The sequence below is a fragment of the Cyclopterus lumpus genome, chromosome 7, assembly GCF_009769545.1.
Source record: "Cyclopterus lumpus isolate fCycLum1 chromosome 7, fCycLum1.pri, whole genome shotgun sequence".
NCBI classification, from domain to species: domain Eukaryota; kingdom Metazoa; phylum Chordata; class Actinopteri; order Perciformes; family Cyclopteridae; genus Cyclopterus; species Cyclopterus lumpus.
The window spans coordinates 15324880-15339040 of record NC_046972.1 but is presented as its reverse complement, the minus strand read 5'-3'; the positions used below and the strand labels follow the sequence as shown (position 1 = coordinate 15339040).

Sequence of the window (14161 nt, the reverse complement as noted above, 5' to 3'; positions counted from 1 at the left end):
CCTGCAGGAAAACGTTCAGGGTTCCCGATGCGACCAGTGCAGAGTTGGTACGTTCCACTTGGACCCAACCAACCCGAAGGGCTGCACCAGCTGCTTCTGCTTTGGAGTCACCGACCGCTGTCGCAGCTCTGACAAGAGACGCACCGAGGTGCGTTTCTTTATTAAACTTTTCAGACAATCTCCACAGTCTTAAAATCCAAAAGTGTGCATTCTGCAGCCAACAGAGAAAAGGGCTTAATTTCAAATTCTAACTGATAAGGGTGTAACGGTACACAACATTCAGAGTTCAGTACTACAGTATTTCATCAAAATAGTTGATGATTATTCTGATATTGTACTCACTTGTTTTGCTGTTGAACTTATCTTGAATCATAGCTGAGTACCATCAACGTTCCCAACAAATTCATAAAAACAATATTCCCTTGTTTTAGTCACATTAAAATGTTGCAACAAACATCTCTGGACACAACTTCTGTCTTCCCCTCTGTTGTTTATTCACCGCTGTTTTATCATTACCTTTTCCTCGTGTCCTGTAGGTGATGGACATGGAGGGCTGGGTGTTGCTTGGAGCAGACAGACAGGAAGTACCGGTCGCGGTGTATCCTGGTCAGGACCTGGTTGAGGCTGACCTCAGCGATGTGCCCGATGTCTACCAGGACCTTCACTGGCATGCACCAAAGAGTTACCTGGGAGACAAGGTAAGAGGGGAAAGTTAACCTCTGAAAGTGGTAGGAAAGAGAAAATAGATTCTTCCAGGTTATGGTTATGAAACAGTCTCAATGTAACACTGATGGCTCTATCGGACCTACAAAAGCAAACGACACCATCATGAAGAAGATTGGCTATTTCTATATAGGTATCCTTATTGCTTATGATGGATGCCAAGGGGTTGAATTCTGCTCAATATCAGATGAAATCATTCAGCTTCAACTGAGGCCAGGAACAGAGCTTCACCTCGCTGGGAGGGATGGGAGGCACAGGGGAAACAGAACCAGGACTCTCCCTGCTGTTGTAAAATGAGAGTATTCCTAAAAGTACTGTGGGCTCTGAAGATCCTTTTTGTCCACCAAAATGAACTCAAAATAAAAGTTCCCTGTAGCAGCTTTGATTCAAAACAGGCAAGCAATAATTATTTTTTTCTGCATCACTGGATGACTTTTGTTCTTCAGAGATCAATCAATGACTTACAGTTTGTGTTTTGCTTCTGAATGTACTGGTTCACAAGTACTGTAAACTTGTGAGATACATATCAACAGCTTCAGTGATAGTAATAATAAGTTAGGCACGACCAGGCAAACTGGGTTTGTTAGAATGTCATTCTGAAACAGCTTTAAGCCTCAAGTGTCTCTTAATCGTAAAGAACAACTGGAGTAGTGCCAATATGTGTCTCGCATGGAGAAACAGAGAGATTATGAATAAAGGTGTGTTGTCTTTTTCCTGTGATTATGCGTGAATTAAGTTAAGCTCCAGGCTCCAGGATACTTTTAGGACCAGATATGAGAGTGGTTTTGATCTTTCTATCCAACTCTTGGCAAGAAAGCAGATAAGCCTAACTCCCAAAATGTAAAAACAAGCCAAACTTCTCAAAGGTTTACATGTTGTCCAAACACAAGAAGCCGCAAAATAACTTGTGCGACAAGAGGGAGAGTCAGCTTTTTTTTTGGACTGCATTGAAAATGCTAAACGGCAACAAATATGGATTGAAGCAGAATAAAATAAATGTGTTTGAAGTTTTATGAATGAAACTATTCGGTACAGCCCAACGACCGTAACTAATTTAATAATGTTGTGATAAAAACACGAGACAAACAACCTGGGACTTAGTTACGACACACACACCTACAGTCCACACACAAAATGATCCCACATCATGATCCAGAGGCTGAGACGAGGTGTTTGGATACAGATAAGCGTTTTCGTCTAGACGTTTGAATCGACAGCTTTCATGTGGGATTCAACCAGCATCAGTCTGCGTGCGGGCTGATGGTTTGATTTAAGCTCCAAACTGAGTCGTGTTACGCTGCATGAACCTGCTTCAAATATCAGCTTTGACGAAGCCTGCATGTAAATAAAGACCCTGGATCTTCTTTCTGTTTGACTGCAGTCAGAATGTAATCCATTGTTGGATGGATTAAGATGGTCTGTCTGCTTTTCATGTCTGTATTTCACTTATTGCTTCCTGCCTCATGACTGTTCGTCTCCTTTTGTGGTTTTAATGTTTGTTTGTTTTTCATGTTAATATCTCCTGAAACTACTACCTACTGGTTGTCTGCTTCGCCAGGTCTCTTCCTATGGAGGTTATCTGAGGTATCGTCTCCACACTCAGACCATGAGAGGCGACGTGTTGTCTCTGCCTGCAGAAGCCTCCAGGCCCGACATCATTCTCAAGGTGCAAAACACACAAATATCACTGTAACCTAGGTTCACATATCAGAAACGTGACACACAAACATATACAAACATGCGTGTACACACAAAGAGAGTATTTACAGCTGCACACACCCTTTTCACATGTTGTGTTTCCTCCTCCAGGGTAACCAGATGACCCTGGTGTTCATGGAGAGAGAGTACTCCTCACCGGAAGAGCCTCACCCGGGAATCGTTCACATGGTCGAGGTAAAGTCACTTCCACATGCCGTCATGGGCCATTTAAAGATTCGTAAGCCGGGAGAATTATGTGAGAAGCTGTTTCTTAACAACACAACAAGTGCAGGCCGGCAGCAACATGGGTTTGGCCTTTTTCCAAAATATTCTTTTCGTACTTTTTAGTGTTGATGAGTATTGTTTGTTTGCTTATTTGTTCATTTGTGTATAATTGACTTCCTTATTGTATTGTATTTGCCATTTGCTGGCCAACAGGTGTCGCTGTGCACTTACCTGTGTGACTATGTCCCTGTACCTCCTTGAAGGTCATCGTGGAACAAAGAAAAGTCAAAAGCACAAACCTGACTTCACCTTTGTTCATCTCTCTCCCTCCGCTCCTCACAGGGAAGTTTCCGTCACGCGCAGACCGGTAACTCTGTGTCTCGGGAGGAGCTGATGATGGTTCTGGTTGGTCTGGAACTTCTGCAGATCCGAGCGCTACACTCCCAGTCTGCCCACTCGGTGTCGCTACGCGCCGCCGTGTTGGAGGTCGCCGAGAGCCTGCCCGCCGGTCGCCATGCCAACAATGTGGAGATCTGCATGTGTCCTGCCAATTACCTTGGAGACTCTTGTCAGGTGAGGAACCAACACCGTGTTTCCCAAAAGCATTTGAAAACTAAGATGAAACATTCAATCAACATTCATTTGGAATAATACTAAAAGTGGGAAATTCTACAATTCATGTATTACAGTAAAAAAAATGTGTTATGAAATTATGTGTAAAAGTCACAGCATGTCGCATCTTTGCATCATTACAATGTATCTCCGCCTATTTCTCAGTAGTCTATGAAAGATCTTCTCATAGTGACTTTAAGAAAGCCTTCAAATTATTCCGATGATCAACATTGTGTTTGTAGAAAAATTAGATAGTGCTTTTTATTGTCAACCCAACTATACTAAGTTTAATAATCAACAGAAACTCTACAGTTAATACAGAACATTTATTTGGGGATGGATGTTTTTATGTAGACATGTCAAGCATTCTCTCGGTCCAGTTTTACTGCCTTTCATATGAATAATATTATTGTAAATTGACAATTTGGGGATGCTGGACCACTTTTTGGACTAAACAAGTCATTTTGAAGTGATAAATCATTATGGGCTTTTTTTTTTTTTCTTTATACTATTTTCTGGGCCTTTTCCCCCCCAAGTTATTATTTCACATTCCTATTCACAATTTCTGTAAATTAACTTTGTGGCCATTAATTACATCCATGTTCCTCTCTGCTCTATAGAAATGTGCTCCGGGTTACTACAGAGACACTATTGGCCTGTTTCTCGGGAAATGTATTCCCTGTAACTGTAACGGACACTCTGACCGGTGTCTGGACGGATCTGGAATCTGTTTGGTGAGGATTTTTAATGATAAATCAGTTGACACACACACCTCTCTGTCCTTCTTGATATCACTCCCCTCTAGTGTTGCTTATTGGTAAGTCATCCATCTTCATCATTATTTTTTCTCTCGGCCCATCAGAACTGCCAGCACAACACAGCTGGTGACCACTGTGACAGCTGCCCGGGTGGTTTTCTCGGCAACAACAGTCTTGACGGACAGGCGGTGTCATGCTCCAGTTGTCCCTGCCCACTAAGGGTCCCATCCAACAAGTACGAACATTTTACTGTCTTCTTTTAAGTCCTCTTCTTGTTACTTTCCCATTTAATCATATATGATAACCACTCATTTTTTCTCTCTGTGTAGCTTTGCAGAAGGTTGCGTGCAGAAAACCGACAGGATGCAGTGTTTGTGTATGTCGGGTTATGCTGGACCACACTGTGAAAGGTAAACTTTCTCCTCAACAAAGTGGCTTGAAACATCACTTGTGGATGTGCAAAACATTTAAATATGATGTAAACCAGAACTAAGCAGGAAATTGCCATGTTTGACATTTCTGCTGGAAAAATTACTTAAACAATGAATTGATTATTAAAATAGTTGCAGATGAATTTTCTGTCATTTTAGTTGATTAGCCAACTAATTGTTGCAGCTCTATACTGGATTCTTAATTGATAACTCATGATTCTCATTTTGGCTCATTGTGTCACTAAATCTTCAACTAGAGATTTGAACTTTTTATACTAATTTTACCTTTCCTAATTATATATAAGTAAGTTCACATCGACATACCTGAACCAAAATCAAATCAAATCTATTGTTAGATACATGTCATTAAAAATGGGTCTCTTAACACAGGTGCGCCCCTGGTTACTACGGCAACCCCATGGTACTGGGCAGCAGGTGCCAGCTGTGCCATTGCCACGGCAACACAGACCCCAACATGCTGTTCACCGACTGTCACCCGCTGACGGGCGAGTGCCTCAGCTGCATGCACGACACGGGCGGGCCTCATTGTGAGATCTGCGCCCCTGGTTACTATGGAGACGCCGTCACTGCCAAGAACTGCACCAGTGAGTTTGGCTTCGACATACATGCTAATTTCCTGTTTTCTACTCTGGAAAATTTCTGCTGGACTATGGAGTTCTGCAGTGTTTGATGCAATGCATCAAGATCAAGGTTGTTGCTAATCATGGACATATCATGACACGGGTTAAGTGGAGGTGAATTAAGAACAGGGATGAAATCAGAAATTAGGACACTGATTAAGGCGAGGCAAAGAAGTGTCCTTGTTTTCTATCCATACTTACTCTATTGAAGTTGTTAAAAGTTGTATCAGCAAATAAAAAAGTTTTGTGCGTTCTGTTGTCTTCACGCAGAATGTAACTGCTCTCCATGTGGCACCGAGTTATGTGACCCTCAAACTGGACAGTGTCGCTGTAAAGCTGGAGTCACCGGACCGCACTGTGACCGCTGTGAGGTAAGGGCTGGGCTGGTTTTCATTTTGTAAATTGTACAGTCTTCATATGTGGATTGTGGATCTGAAATATAATTTGCAACAATTTATTTACAAATCGCATAAAAGAAATTGGAAGCTTCTAGTTAAAACAGTCTGATGATCACATTTTGCAATAGTGCATCTAATATCTCAATGAGAAATCTTTCTGTTTGGCAAGAAATTAGATGTAACGGGGAGTAACTTTACAACTTCACCTCAAGCCTTTGCCTTAATCTGTTTCTCAGAACGGCTCATTTGGCTTTGAATCGTGCTCTGGCTGCCGTCAGTGCGACTGTGACGCCTCTGCCGCTCTCGTACAGCCGTGTGACCCTCAGAGCGGTCAGTGCACCTGTCAGCCCGGAGTCAACGGGCCAAACTGCAGACAGTGCGCTCCTGGATTCTGGCACTACGGAGCCAACGGATGCAGGAGTGAGTGCATGCATGACACACTAAACAGCATACTACACTTGTGTCACTGTCAGAATAATCTGTTTTAAAATGAATGCTCAGGCTATACTGATATATATATATCTTTTTTTTTAAATGTAATTCATGTGATATTTTCATTTAAGTTTATTAAACAATTCTGTTTTTGTATAATAATCAGACCACACTTTTTGGACAGCATCTTTGAGTGTACTCAATTTATATTCAAATGCAGCTGGAATAAGGGCAGTGTGAACACTTTCAGCTTGGCAGAAAGGACTTATTATTAAAGTTATTGGAGCTGTAAAAGCAGCAGTAGCATTAGTAGCAGTCATGTTCACACCTCCCTCTCTGCAGAGTGCAGCTGTAGAGGAGGTCGCTGTGACCCTCGCACGGGAGAGTGCCGTTGTCCTGACGGGATGACAGGAAAACAGTGCGACACCTGCAAGCAAAAATACAGCGTACCTGTAGAGCACCATGACAGCATGCACTGTGAACGTAAGTAAAATATACACTTTATACAGTTTTGTGTTTTAGAGAAAACAATACATGGGAACAGAACAAAAAAAACATTTCTCAGAAAGTGTTATTATAACCCTTGAGTGAAATGAAGTGTGAACGTGTGTGTGCGCGTGTTTCCCTGCTGCAGCGTGTGACAGCTGCGTCATCGTCCTGTTGGAGGATCTTGACAAAATGAATGACAACTTCAACTCGGTGGCCGGTCAGCTGAGCAGTCTCAACGCCAGCTCCATGGCCTGGGCTCAGCTGCACAATCTCAACAAGTCTGTGGAGGATGTCGCCGTGAGTGTGCACATGTGCAAACACACGCACACACACACACACATAATGTAGTTCAATCGATAGGCTGTTAGACTGCCGTGCTGATGGTATCATATTGCATATAACCCAAATTGTTCCATGATTCTAGAGTGCCATAGAGAACTACAACAGTACGCTGGATGACAGCAGGACTCGGGCCGACATGCTGGATGCTGAGATTATGAATATCAATGACGACATTGATGAACTACAGGGCAAGGTGTGTTATGACGCACACTCACGCACACACATACATACACACAGTATGATTATGTCAAACAACACCAGACCTCTATGCCTTTCTCAGGGGCTCAGGGCTTTTACTATGTTGTGAATATTACTGTAAATATTGTGATAAATAGATAGTTATTGGGATATTTATTTTGTGCATGCCGCTCACCACTACTTTGTAATTACATAAAAACTTTAGAGCCTTGACAGAAAGTTAAAAAAACGTTGAATAGATTTGCATAAAATATTAGTTTGGATTTCAGTAATTCAATTTATTATTATATCTGTGAAGAAACTTTAATTATTTATTTGTTTACTTTGTAGTTCATTGACTTGGATGTAAAAGAGCAACAAAGTAATTTCCCCTGGTTTTAACAAATAACAGTTTCAAGTCTTCACAAATATAATATTAAATGAATTAATTTAGTTTGCCTGTATGTAGAACTGAGTGTTATGTTGTGGTGGTGTTTTTAGGCGACAGTGATGACTGACAGGGTTGGTGACCTGCGGGACAGTACCGCCAACACACACCAGAGGGCGCAGGACCTGCTGTCGTTCATCATCAACATGACCATGGGTTTAAATGGTATGACAGGGGACAATCAGTCCATAAGAAATGTATCAAAACCGATTTGTGCAACATGATACAAGCTGTTCATTTAAGTCAATGAGTGCTTCAGTTGCTAATTATTACTATGAGATGCTCAAGCAGATTCCAGTGTATGGAAGCTCTTTCCTGGCAATGTGGACTAAAAAAACACCCTGAAAGTCATTCTAATGAGAAACTATCTGGAATTAATCTCAAGTCAATATATGCGAAGGTTTCTCATTATTTTGAGATACTAAGTAATTATTTTAAACTAACTCATTATTATGAGATGGGTTTCTCAATATTTTGCTTTACTAAGTAATGATGAAGTCAAGAAATTACCTGGTATCCCGAAGGTTTTCATCATATTTTATTTTTATACTGGTGGAAATGGGCTTCCCTACTCAGTGATCTTTTTCCATATATGTAGAAATTTCAAAAGGATATTTTGGTGTGTAATTATGTGGTAAAATCATACTAACAATAAAAAAATAAACATTTACCCAAAAAAGCTTGCAAAATATAAAAGTGAATAGCCGGTGGAGAAAACTTTTGGTTTTCATATTTCTTGAACATTTCAGATACTGTCATTCCACACTAAGATTAACACAATAAAATGACTCACATTTTGTAGGATAGTGTCATTGTATACAGTCGGGAGCTGTCATCTAACAATCTCATTTATAGCTACCATCTACTGAAAGAGGACTGCTATATAGACCATTTAATTGATTGATGTTTTTCTGGTGCTTTCCATAGACATCATGATGATGACGAACCAGACGTCGCTGAATGTCTCCGAAGCTGAGCAGGACGATGGGGATAGGGAGAGGAAGATGAGGGAGGTTCAGGCCATGCTGAGGGAGATGAGGTACAGGAGTGTTGCGGGACAAAGGAAACTGTCTGACAAAGAAAAGATGGCGGCGCAGAAATGTGAGTATTTTCACTCACACATATATTCATTTGAAACACTTACCAGTTTTATGAATGGTACTTCATCGACGATATCTAACATATTGCTTTAAAATAGATATAGTTCTCTAGTTTATATTCTGTGTTTAGACCAAAACATTTCTCCAGCCTAAATTCTCAGTTGCAAAATTAAGTTGGTAAGCAACAACTGTCCTTTTAAAATAGATAAAGAATGCAAGATGAAGAATATGTTCACACAGGGAATGACTACTAGAGTGGTAACTGCACATTTAATAGTATGTTGTTGACCCTAAATACGTAATATTGGACATGCAAGTCATATTACACTTAAACAGCTGATTTTGCGTCCATTGTGTTATCCTTTATGTTGTTGCGTGTTTGCTTTTTTACATTGTAAACTTTATATAACAGGATTAATATGGGAACTTCAAAGCAATCTTTTAAGAGTTAGACTAGGACAGCAAAATAGAAAAAAAGATCTGCTGGTTGGACTACAGAAGCAAGTCAGACAATTCTAGGGACAGTTTTTAATCTGATCTAAATGGTTTCTCTCATGTGCTTGACTTAAGAACAGGTGAAAAAGCGTGTTGCCATTAATTTAATTTGTTTGTTTGTTTGTTTTCATGTGTGAAATAGAATAAAAACGAGTCATACAAATATGATCTTGGCAACACTTTTTTTCTTTTAAGGGCTATGGTATTGGACTGATAATGCTCATATTTGTTAATTTCTTCACATGATGAAATCACAAAATGAATGCTTACATGGTCAGGTGATGATTATCTTTATGACAATACTTTCTTTTTGAGAATGACAATGGCGAGCAAATAGAAGAGGCAGTTGGTGCTCAAATGTTAAAATCATGTTTCTAATGCAGAACTAAAGTAATCCAATGCAAACGGACTCAAAGTCAACGTTTCCACAGTTTTAGACCCCATAACAATCAAAAGCAAATTATAGACATGATCACTTCTTCAAACTCCGCCTCTGTGTCCTCTGCTAGTGTTGGACCGTGTTAACAAGGAGTTGGCAGGTCGTCAGGGCGAGAACAGCGACTTGGCGAATGCTATCAGAGAGCGCCTGGCCCGCTTCCACTCTGAAATGATGGATCTCCGAGACGCCCTGAACGAAGCTGTGAACAACACTGCCAGAGCCGCAGAGATCAACAACGTCAATGAGAAAACTCTGGAGGACAACCAGGTGGGCTGGGTAATCACCAACACATTAGAGTGAGGGTAGTGGTGAAAGGAGATGTTGACTTTCTCTCTCTCTCCCTCTCTCAGAGGAGGATAGAAGACCTGCTGTCCAAGCAGAAGGAGGTGAACGACCAGTTGTCCATGGCTGAAGATGACATAGCGCAGGTCAACGATGTGTTGTCCATGATGCACGACTCCAAAGAGGTTAGAAAAATAACAAAAACATACAGATTTGAACATAAAATTCTGCCAACATCTCTAGGTTCTACTTGCACCAGACCAGGTGTTCAAACCCTGATAATATATATATATATATATATATATATATATATATATATATATATATATATATGCTGAGCAGCTTTACAACCTTTTGGAGAGACAAAAGAAGAAACCCGGGCAGAGTTCGCATTTCAGTTAAGATTTTTTAAGTTTCCGTCCTGCTTTATGGGTAAGTATTATTTGTTAAGGTTAGTACAAGAAAAGGTTTAATATGCAGTCATTACCTCAGTGTTTCACAGGTATATTACGAATAAAATCATTTTTTTACAATTAAGTACAGTTTTTTGCGTTCACTGATGGTGCCAGTAGAGATACAGACACAAACTGTAGGGATCCTATTTCGAATAAAAATGCAGATGTTGCAGTTTTATGGTATTCATCGCTTTAACACTTTAACTATCTTTCTCAGGAATATGAGCGGTTGGCGGCCCAGCTGGATGGTGCCAGGACGCCATTGGCAAAGAAAGTGCAGAACTTTGCTTTAGCCGAGTCCAAAATTCCTCTGGTGGAAGAAGCAGAGAAACACGCTGAGCTGCTGGAGACTTTAGCCATGAACCTGTCCAGGTAAGAGACTAGTTAGCTACTTCTACAACCGTGTATTCAGATTGTTCAACAAGCCGCGCTGTTCACTGTATTGACAAAAACTCACCAGGAAAGATATTTTAAAGCCGCAAGCGACAATTACAGGTTCACGCCCTTTTTCCCTCAACAAATGGAAGCAGCTCAATCTTCAAAATCTGCAAGTGGGTTTTGAGCTTCACAAAGCTGAGCAGAGTCATTTGAGCTGGTTTAATTCTCAAAAAGAAGTCGGACCATTCACACACTTTATGCTGCCTTTTAGTAATTGCAAACTCAATTTCCTGCCAGTCATATGTCTTGGCATATGGGGACAGGTTTCAACAGCTTCATTATAAATAACTAGGAAGTTTGGTGATGTTTGGACAAACTGTCATTGAATTATGGCATAATTCGTGCCTGGGCCATGCACAAGACAAGTTGACATGATAAGTAAGTAAAGAGAAGATGTTAATAATCTTGTTTGTCTGCAGTGTGGTAACAGAAACCAAGAAGGACGGATTAGTGGATGTGACAAAAGCATACAACAAGATCATCAACAGTATCAAAGAGGCAGAGGAGGCAGCCAAGATGGCCGAGAAGGCTGCTAACGACACAATGGAGGTACAAAACACACACGTTTTCAGCCTTATTATAGATGTATGTGCTCAAATTAAAACTAATAAAACAACTTGCTTCAGATTAGATTTGTCCGTGTCTGGCTTGTAATATGTGTGTGTGTGTGTGTGTGTGTGTGTTTAGAACATAGAGAACCAGAACCTCGGGCAGGTCGCTGATTCTCTGAGAAACCACAGTGTGGAGCTGAAGGACGAAGTCGAGAAGCTAAACGATGAACTCAACGACAGTAAACACACATCTTTCACATCAGCACGTCATATAAAATAATCATTATGAGGGAGGTCATGAAATCAAGTAAAAGTAGAGAATAGTAGAATTCAGTTTAAATGTTTTAGTGGTTGAATTTCTTTTGTCTTTTCTTGCTGCACAGGCCTGAAGCCGCAGCTGGAAGACGCCAAGAGGCGACTGGAAGATGCCAAGACTAAGCAGGTTGATGTGATGAAGAACCTGGCGGCGATTCAGAACAACCTCAACTCCACTACAAGTGCGCACATTACATGACATTTATTTATTTTGATCCAAATTGACTTTCAATTATTGCATTCAACCATGTGAAGTGCAAGGATCATGTGATCACATTGGCTTCATCAAATATGCTGATCTACTAGGCTCACCTTATCCATCTCTATGATTTTTAAAAAATACATCTCCATCCTTCTGTCTCTGTGATGAACAGACGTGAGTCAAGAGATCGGCGAGACAAAGCAAGCAGCGAATCTGGCGAACAGCACGGCCACACAAGTCAACGATGCCCTGCGTCCCATTAAAGAGCAGCTGGACAAATGGCAGCAGACATACGGAGATGCCAACGCCACCAATGATGAGATCAACAACGCCCTGATGGAAGCCAACAAGACTGGTAGGATCTTGTTGACGTGTGTGAACGTATCGCCAGAGAAGCATCCTAAAGAAATAATGATTTCAGGAACTGGTTGCTTTCCACGGCTTTGTTTTTGTTTTCTGTCAATGTCTACTCTTTTTTTATTATGTGATTTCTTCTCAAATAAATATTTTAACTATGATGTCAAATGCCAGTTACATCACAATAGCCATATTCAAAAGACATGTAACTGCCACAGATAGAACAAATATTCAAACTGTTTAACAATAAATATATACATAATTGATATGTATATATATATTCATATATATATACATATATATATATATACATAAATATATATATATATATATATATTTTTTTTTAAGTAACTTGATATCATCTGTTCTAATAAAATAGAGGCGACGAGTTAACAATTTATTGGTTTGAAATAGTTTTGAAACCTTTTGGGTCCAGCTTATTCAATGTAATAATTATCATCTTTGTTTTATATCATTCTAAAAAACAGTTCAGAATGAAATGTTGGACTATAAACCAGGCATCAGAACAGTAATGAAAAAAACTCACAGTCAGGAAACAATCTTCTTGTTCAGCTCTGCAACAGTTTCCTTGCTGAACCAGTATCTTGAGAGAAATTCAGCAGCAGCGTCATAAAACTCAATTTGGTTGAGTCTGTCCCTTAACTTAACTATTTGGCTTAATCTATCTCAAAAAGAGAGCTGTTTTTAAAGGTTAAACACCCTCAAGTGTTTAAAGTTTAAAGATCCAACAGAATTTAATTTAATCCAGAGTTAAAACTAAACTGATGTTTAAATAGAGGTTTTAATTTAATCTCTGACATTTAAGTTAATTTTAAGATAGATTTTTAACTTAGTTGCTACATGATTTCAAGTTTAATTTGGTTTTTAAATGAATCCTTGTTGGTGCAAAGTGGACTAAGTTTCTTTATGCCAATTTCTCTCTAAAGTGCACGCACTGGGTGAGACTATTCCTCTGCTAATGAAGAAGCTGGACAAACTGCAGAATCACTCCGTACAGATGCCAAACATCTCTGAGAACATCAGCCGCATCCGACAGCTCATACAGCAGGCGCGCAACGCTGCTAGCAAGGTACACGCACACACACACACACACACACACACACTGAAGTTGAAATTGAAAAGCCTCTAATTTCCTCTTCCTCTTTCCTCCATCCAGGTGAGCGTGTCGGTGAAGTTTAATGGGGCGTCCGGGGTCCAGGTCCGTACTCCTCGTAACCTGGCCGATCTGGCTGCCTACACCTCCCTGAAGTTCTTCATCACTCTGCCAGAGGCGGCCCGATCCAGGCGGCAGGACAACAGTAACCAACAGTTTGTCTTCTACCTCGGCAACAAGGATGTAAGCAACAGAGACACTGCCTTTCGCTCCAGTATGTTTTAACTAGGTGGCATTCGGCTTGTGGTGCTCAAAGCGCCAAAAAAAACATTTAAAAAAACTCATCCTTACCCAATTAGTCAAGATAATCCACAGATTTTGTTGTAAGCAATACGTTCCTGAGTTTATTCTTTGTTTATTGATTGTTGAGAGTGTTTCTAGGAGTTGTAATGCAGTAAGGAGATCCTTTGCAATGACAGGATGCGTTTGAGGTAGTTCATTACTGTCTATTTCGTATTTGTAGTCAAGTAAGGAGTACCTGGGCATGGTGTTGGTGGGAAAGAGACTGCGCTGGTACTTCAATGTTGGAGGAGAAACTGCTGAGGTGCTGATGGTTGAAGATGTCAAGGCTAATGGAAACTTCAATAGCGTAGTGCTGGAGAGGTAAGACACACTATGAAATATGTGCATACATGATGACATGGTTGATTTTTACTGGAGAAGATTTTCTTTACTTGCATACTGATTAAACTCCTGTCTCGACTAACCAGTCAAGACAGGAGTTTAATCAGTATGCAAGTACAAATATTGACTCTGTAAAAAATATCAGCTTTCTTTTGTCCCTTGTCCTTATTTATTTGTCTGTCTGGTTGAATGCAGGATCCTACAGTACGGTCAGATGTCCATGTCTTCAGAAGCCTCTGAGGGGGAACAAATCGTCACCAAAGCCTCCACGGTGGCTCAAGGGGATCAGGGGCTCCTCAACCTCCTGATCGACGACACCGTCTTTTATGTGGGAGGATATCCAAGTACTTTTAAA

General features: G+C 40.4%; 1 protein-coding gene across 1 annotated transcript in view; it reads left to right on the top strand.

Annotated features, from left to right (window-relative positions):
• The window catches only part of lama5 (laminin, alpha 5), a 59626-nt gene that overhangs the window by 33234 nt on the left and 12231 nt on the right, over positions 1–14161 (top strand). The window contains exons 36-62 of the mRNA XM_034537753.1: positions 8–148; positions 537–698; positions 2282–2389; positions 2533–2616; positions 2989–3219; positions 3879–3992; positions 4121–4251; positions 4346–4426; positions 4838–5052; positions 5359–5459; positions 5723–5906; positions 6261–6401; positions 6553–6704; positions 6832–6942; positions 7428–7539; positions 8302–8475; positions 9479–9675; positions 9759–9875; positions 10363–10517; positions 11003–11132; positions 11271–11373; positions 11518–11631; positions 11824–12006; positions 12956–13098; positions 13186–13365; positions 13646–13785; positions 14002–14161. Of these exons, the coding sequence (XP_034393644.1) occupies positions 8–148; positions 537–698; positions 2282–2389; positions 2533–2616; positions 2989–3219; positions 3879–3992; positions 4121–4251; positions 4346–4426; positions 4838–5052; positions 5359–5459; positions 5723–5906; positions 6261–6401; positions 6553–6704; positions 6832–6942; positions 7428–7539; positions 8302–8475; positions 9479–9675; positions 9759–9875; positions 10363–10517; positions 11003–11132; positions 11271–11373; positions 11518–11631; positions 11824–12006; positions 12956–13098; positions 13186–13365; positions 13646–13785; positions 14002–14161 (3864 nt within the window). The remainder of the gene's footprint in view (positions 1–7; positions 149–536; positions 699–2281; positions 2390–2532; positions 2617–2988; positions 3220–3878; positions 3993–4120; positions 4252–4345; positions 4427–4837; positions 5053–5358; positions 5460–5722; positions 5907–6260; positions 6402–6552; positions 6705–6831; positions 6943–7427; positions 7540–8301; positions 8476–9478; positions 9676–9758; positions 9876–10362; positions 10518–11002; positions 11133–11270; positions 11374–11517; positions 11632–11823; positions 12007–12955; positions 13099–13185; positions 13366–13645; positions 13786–14001) is intronic.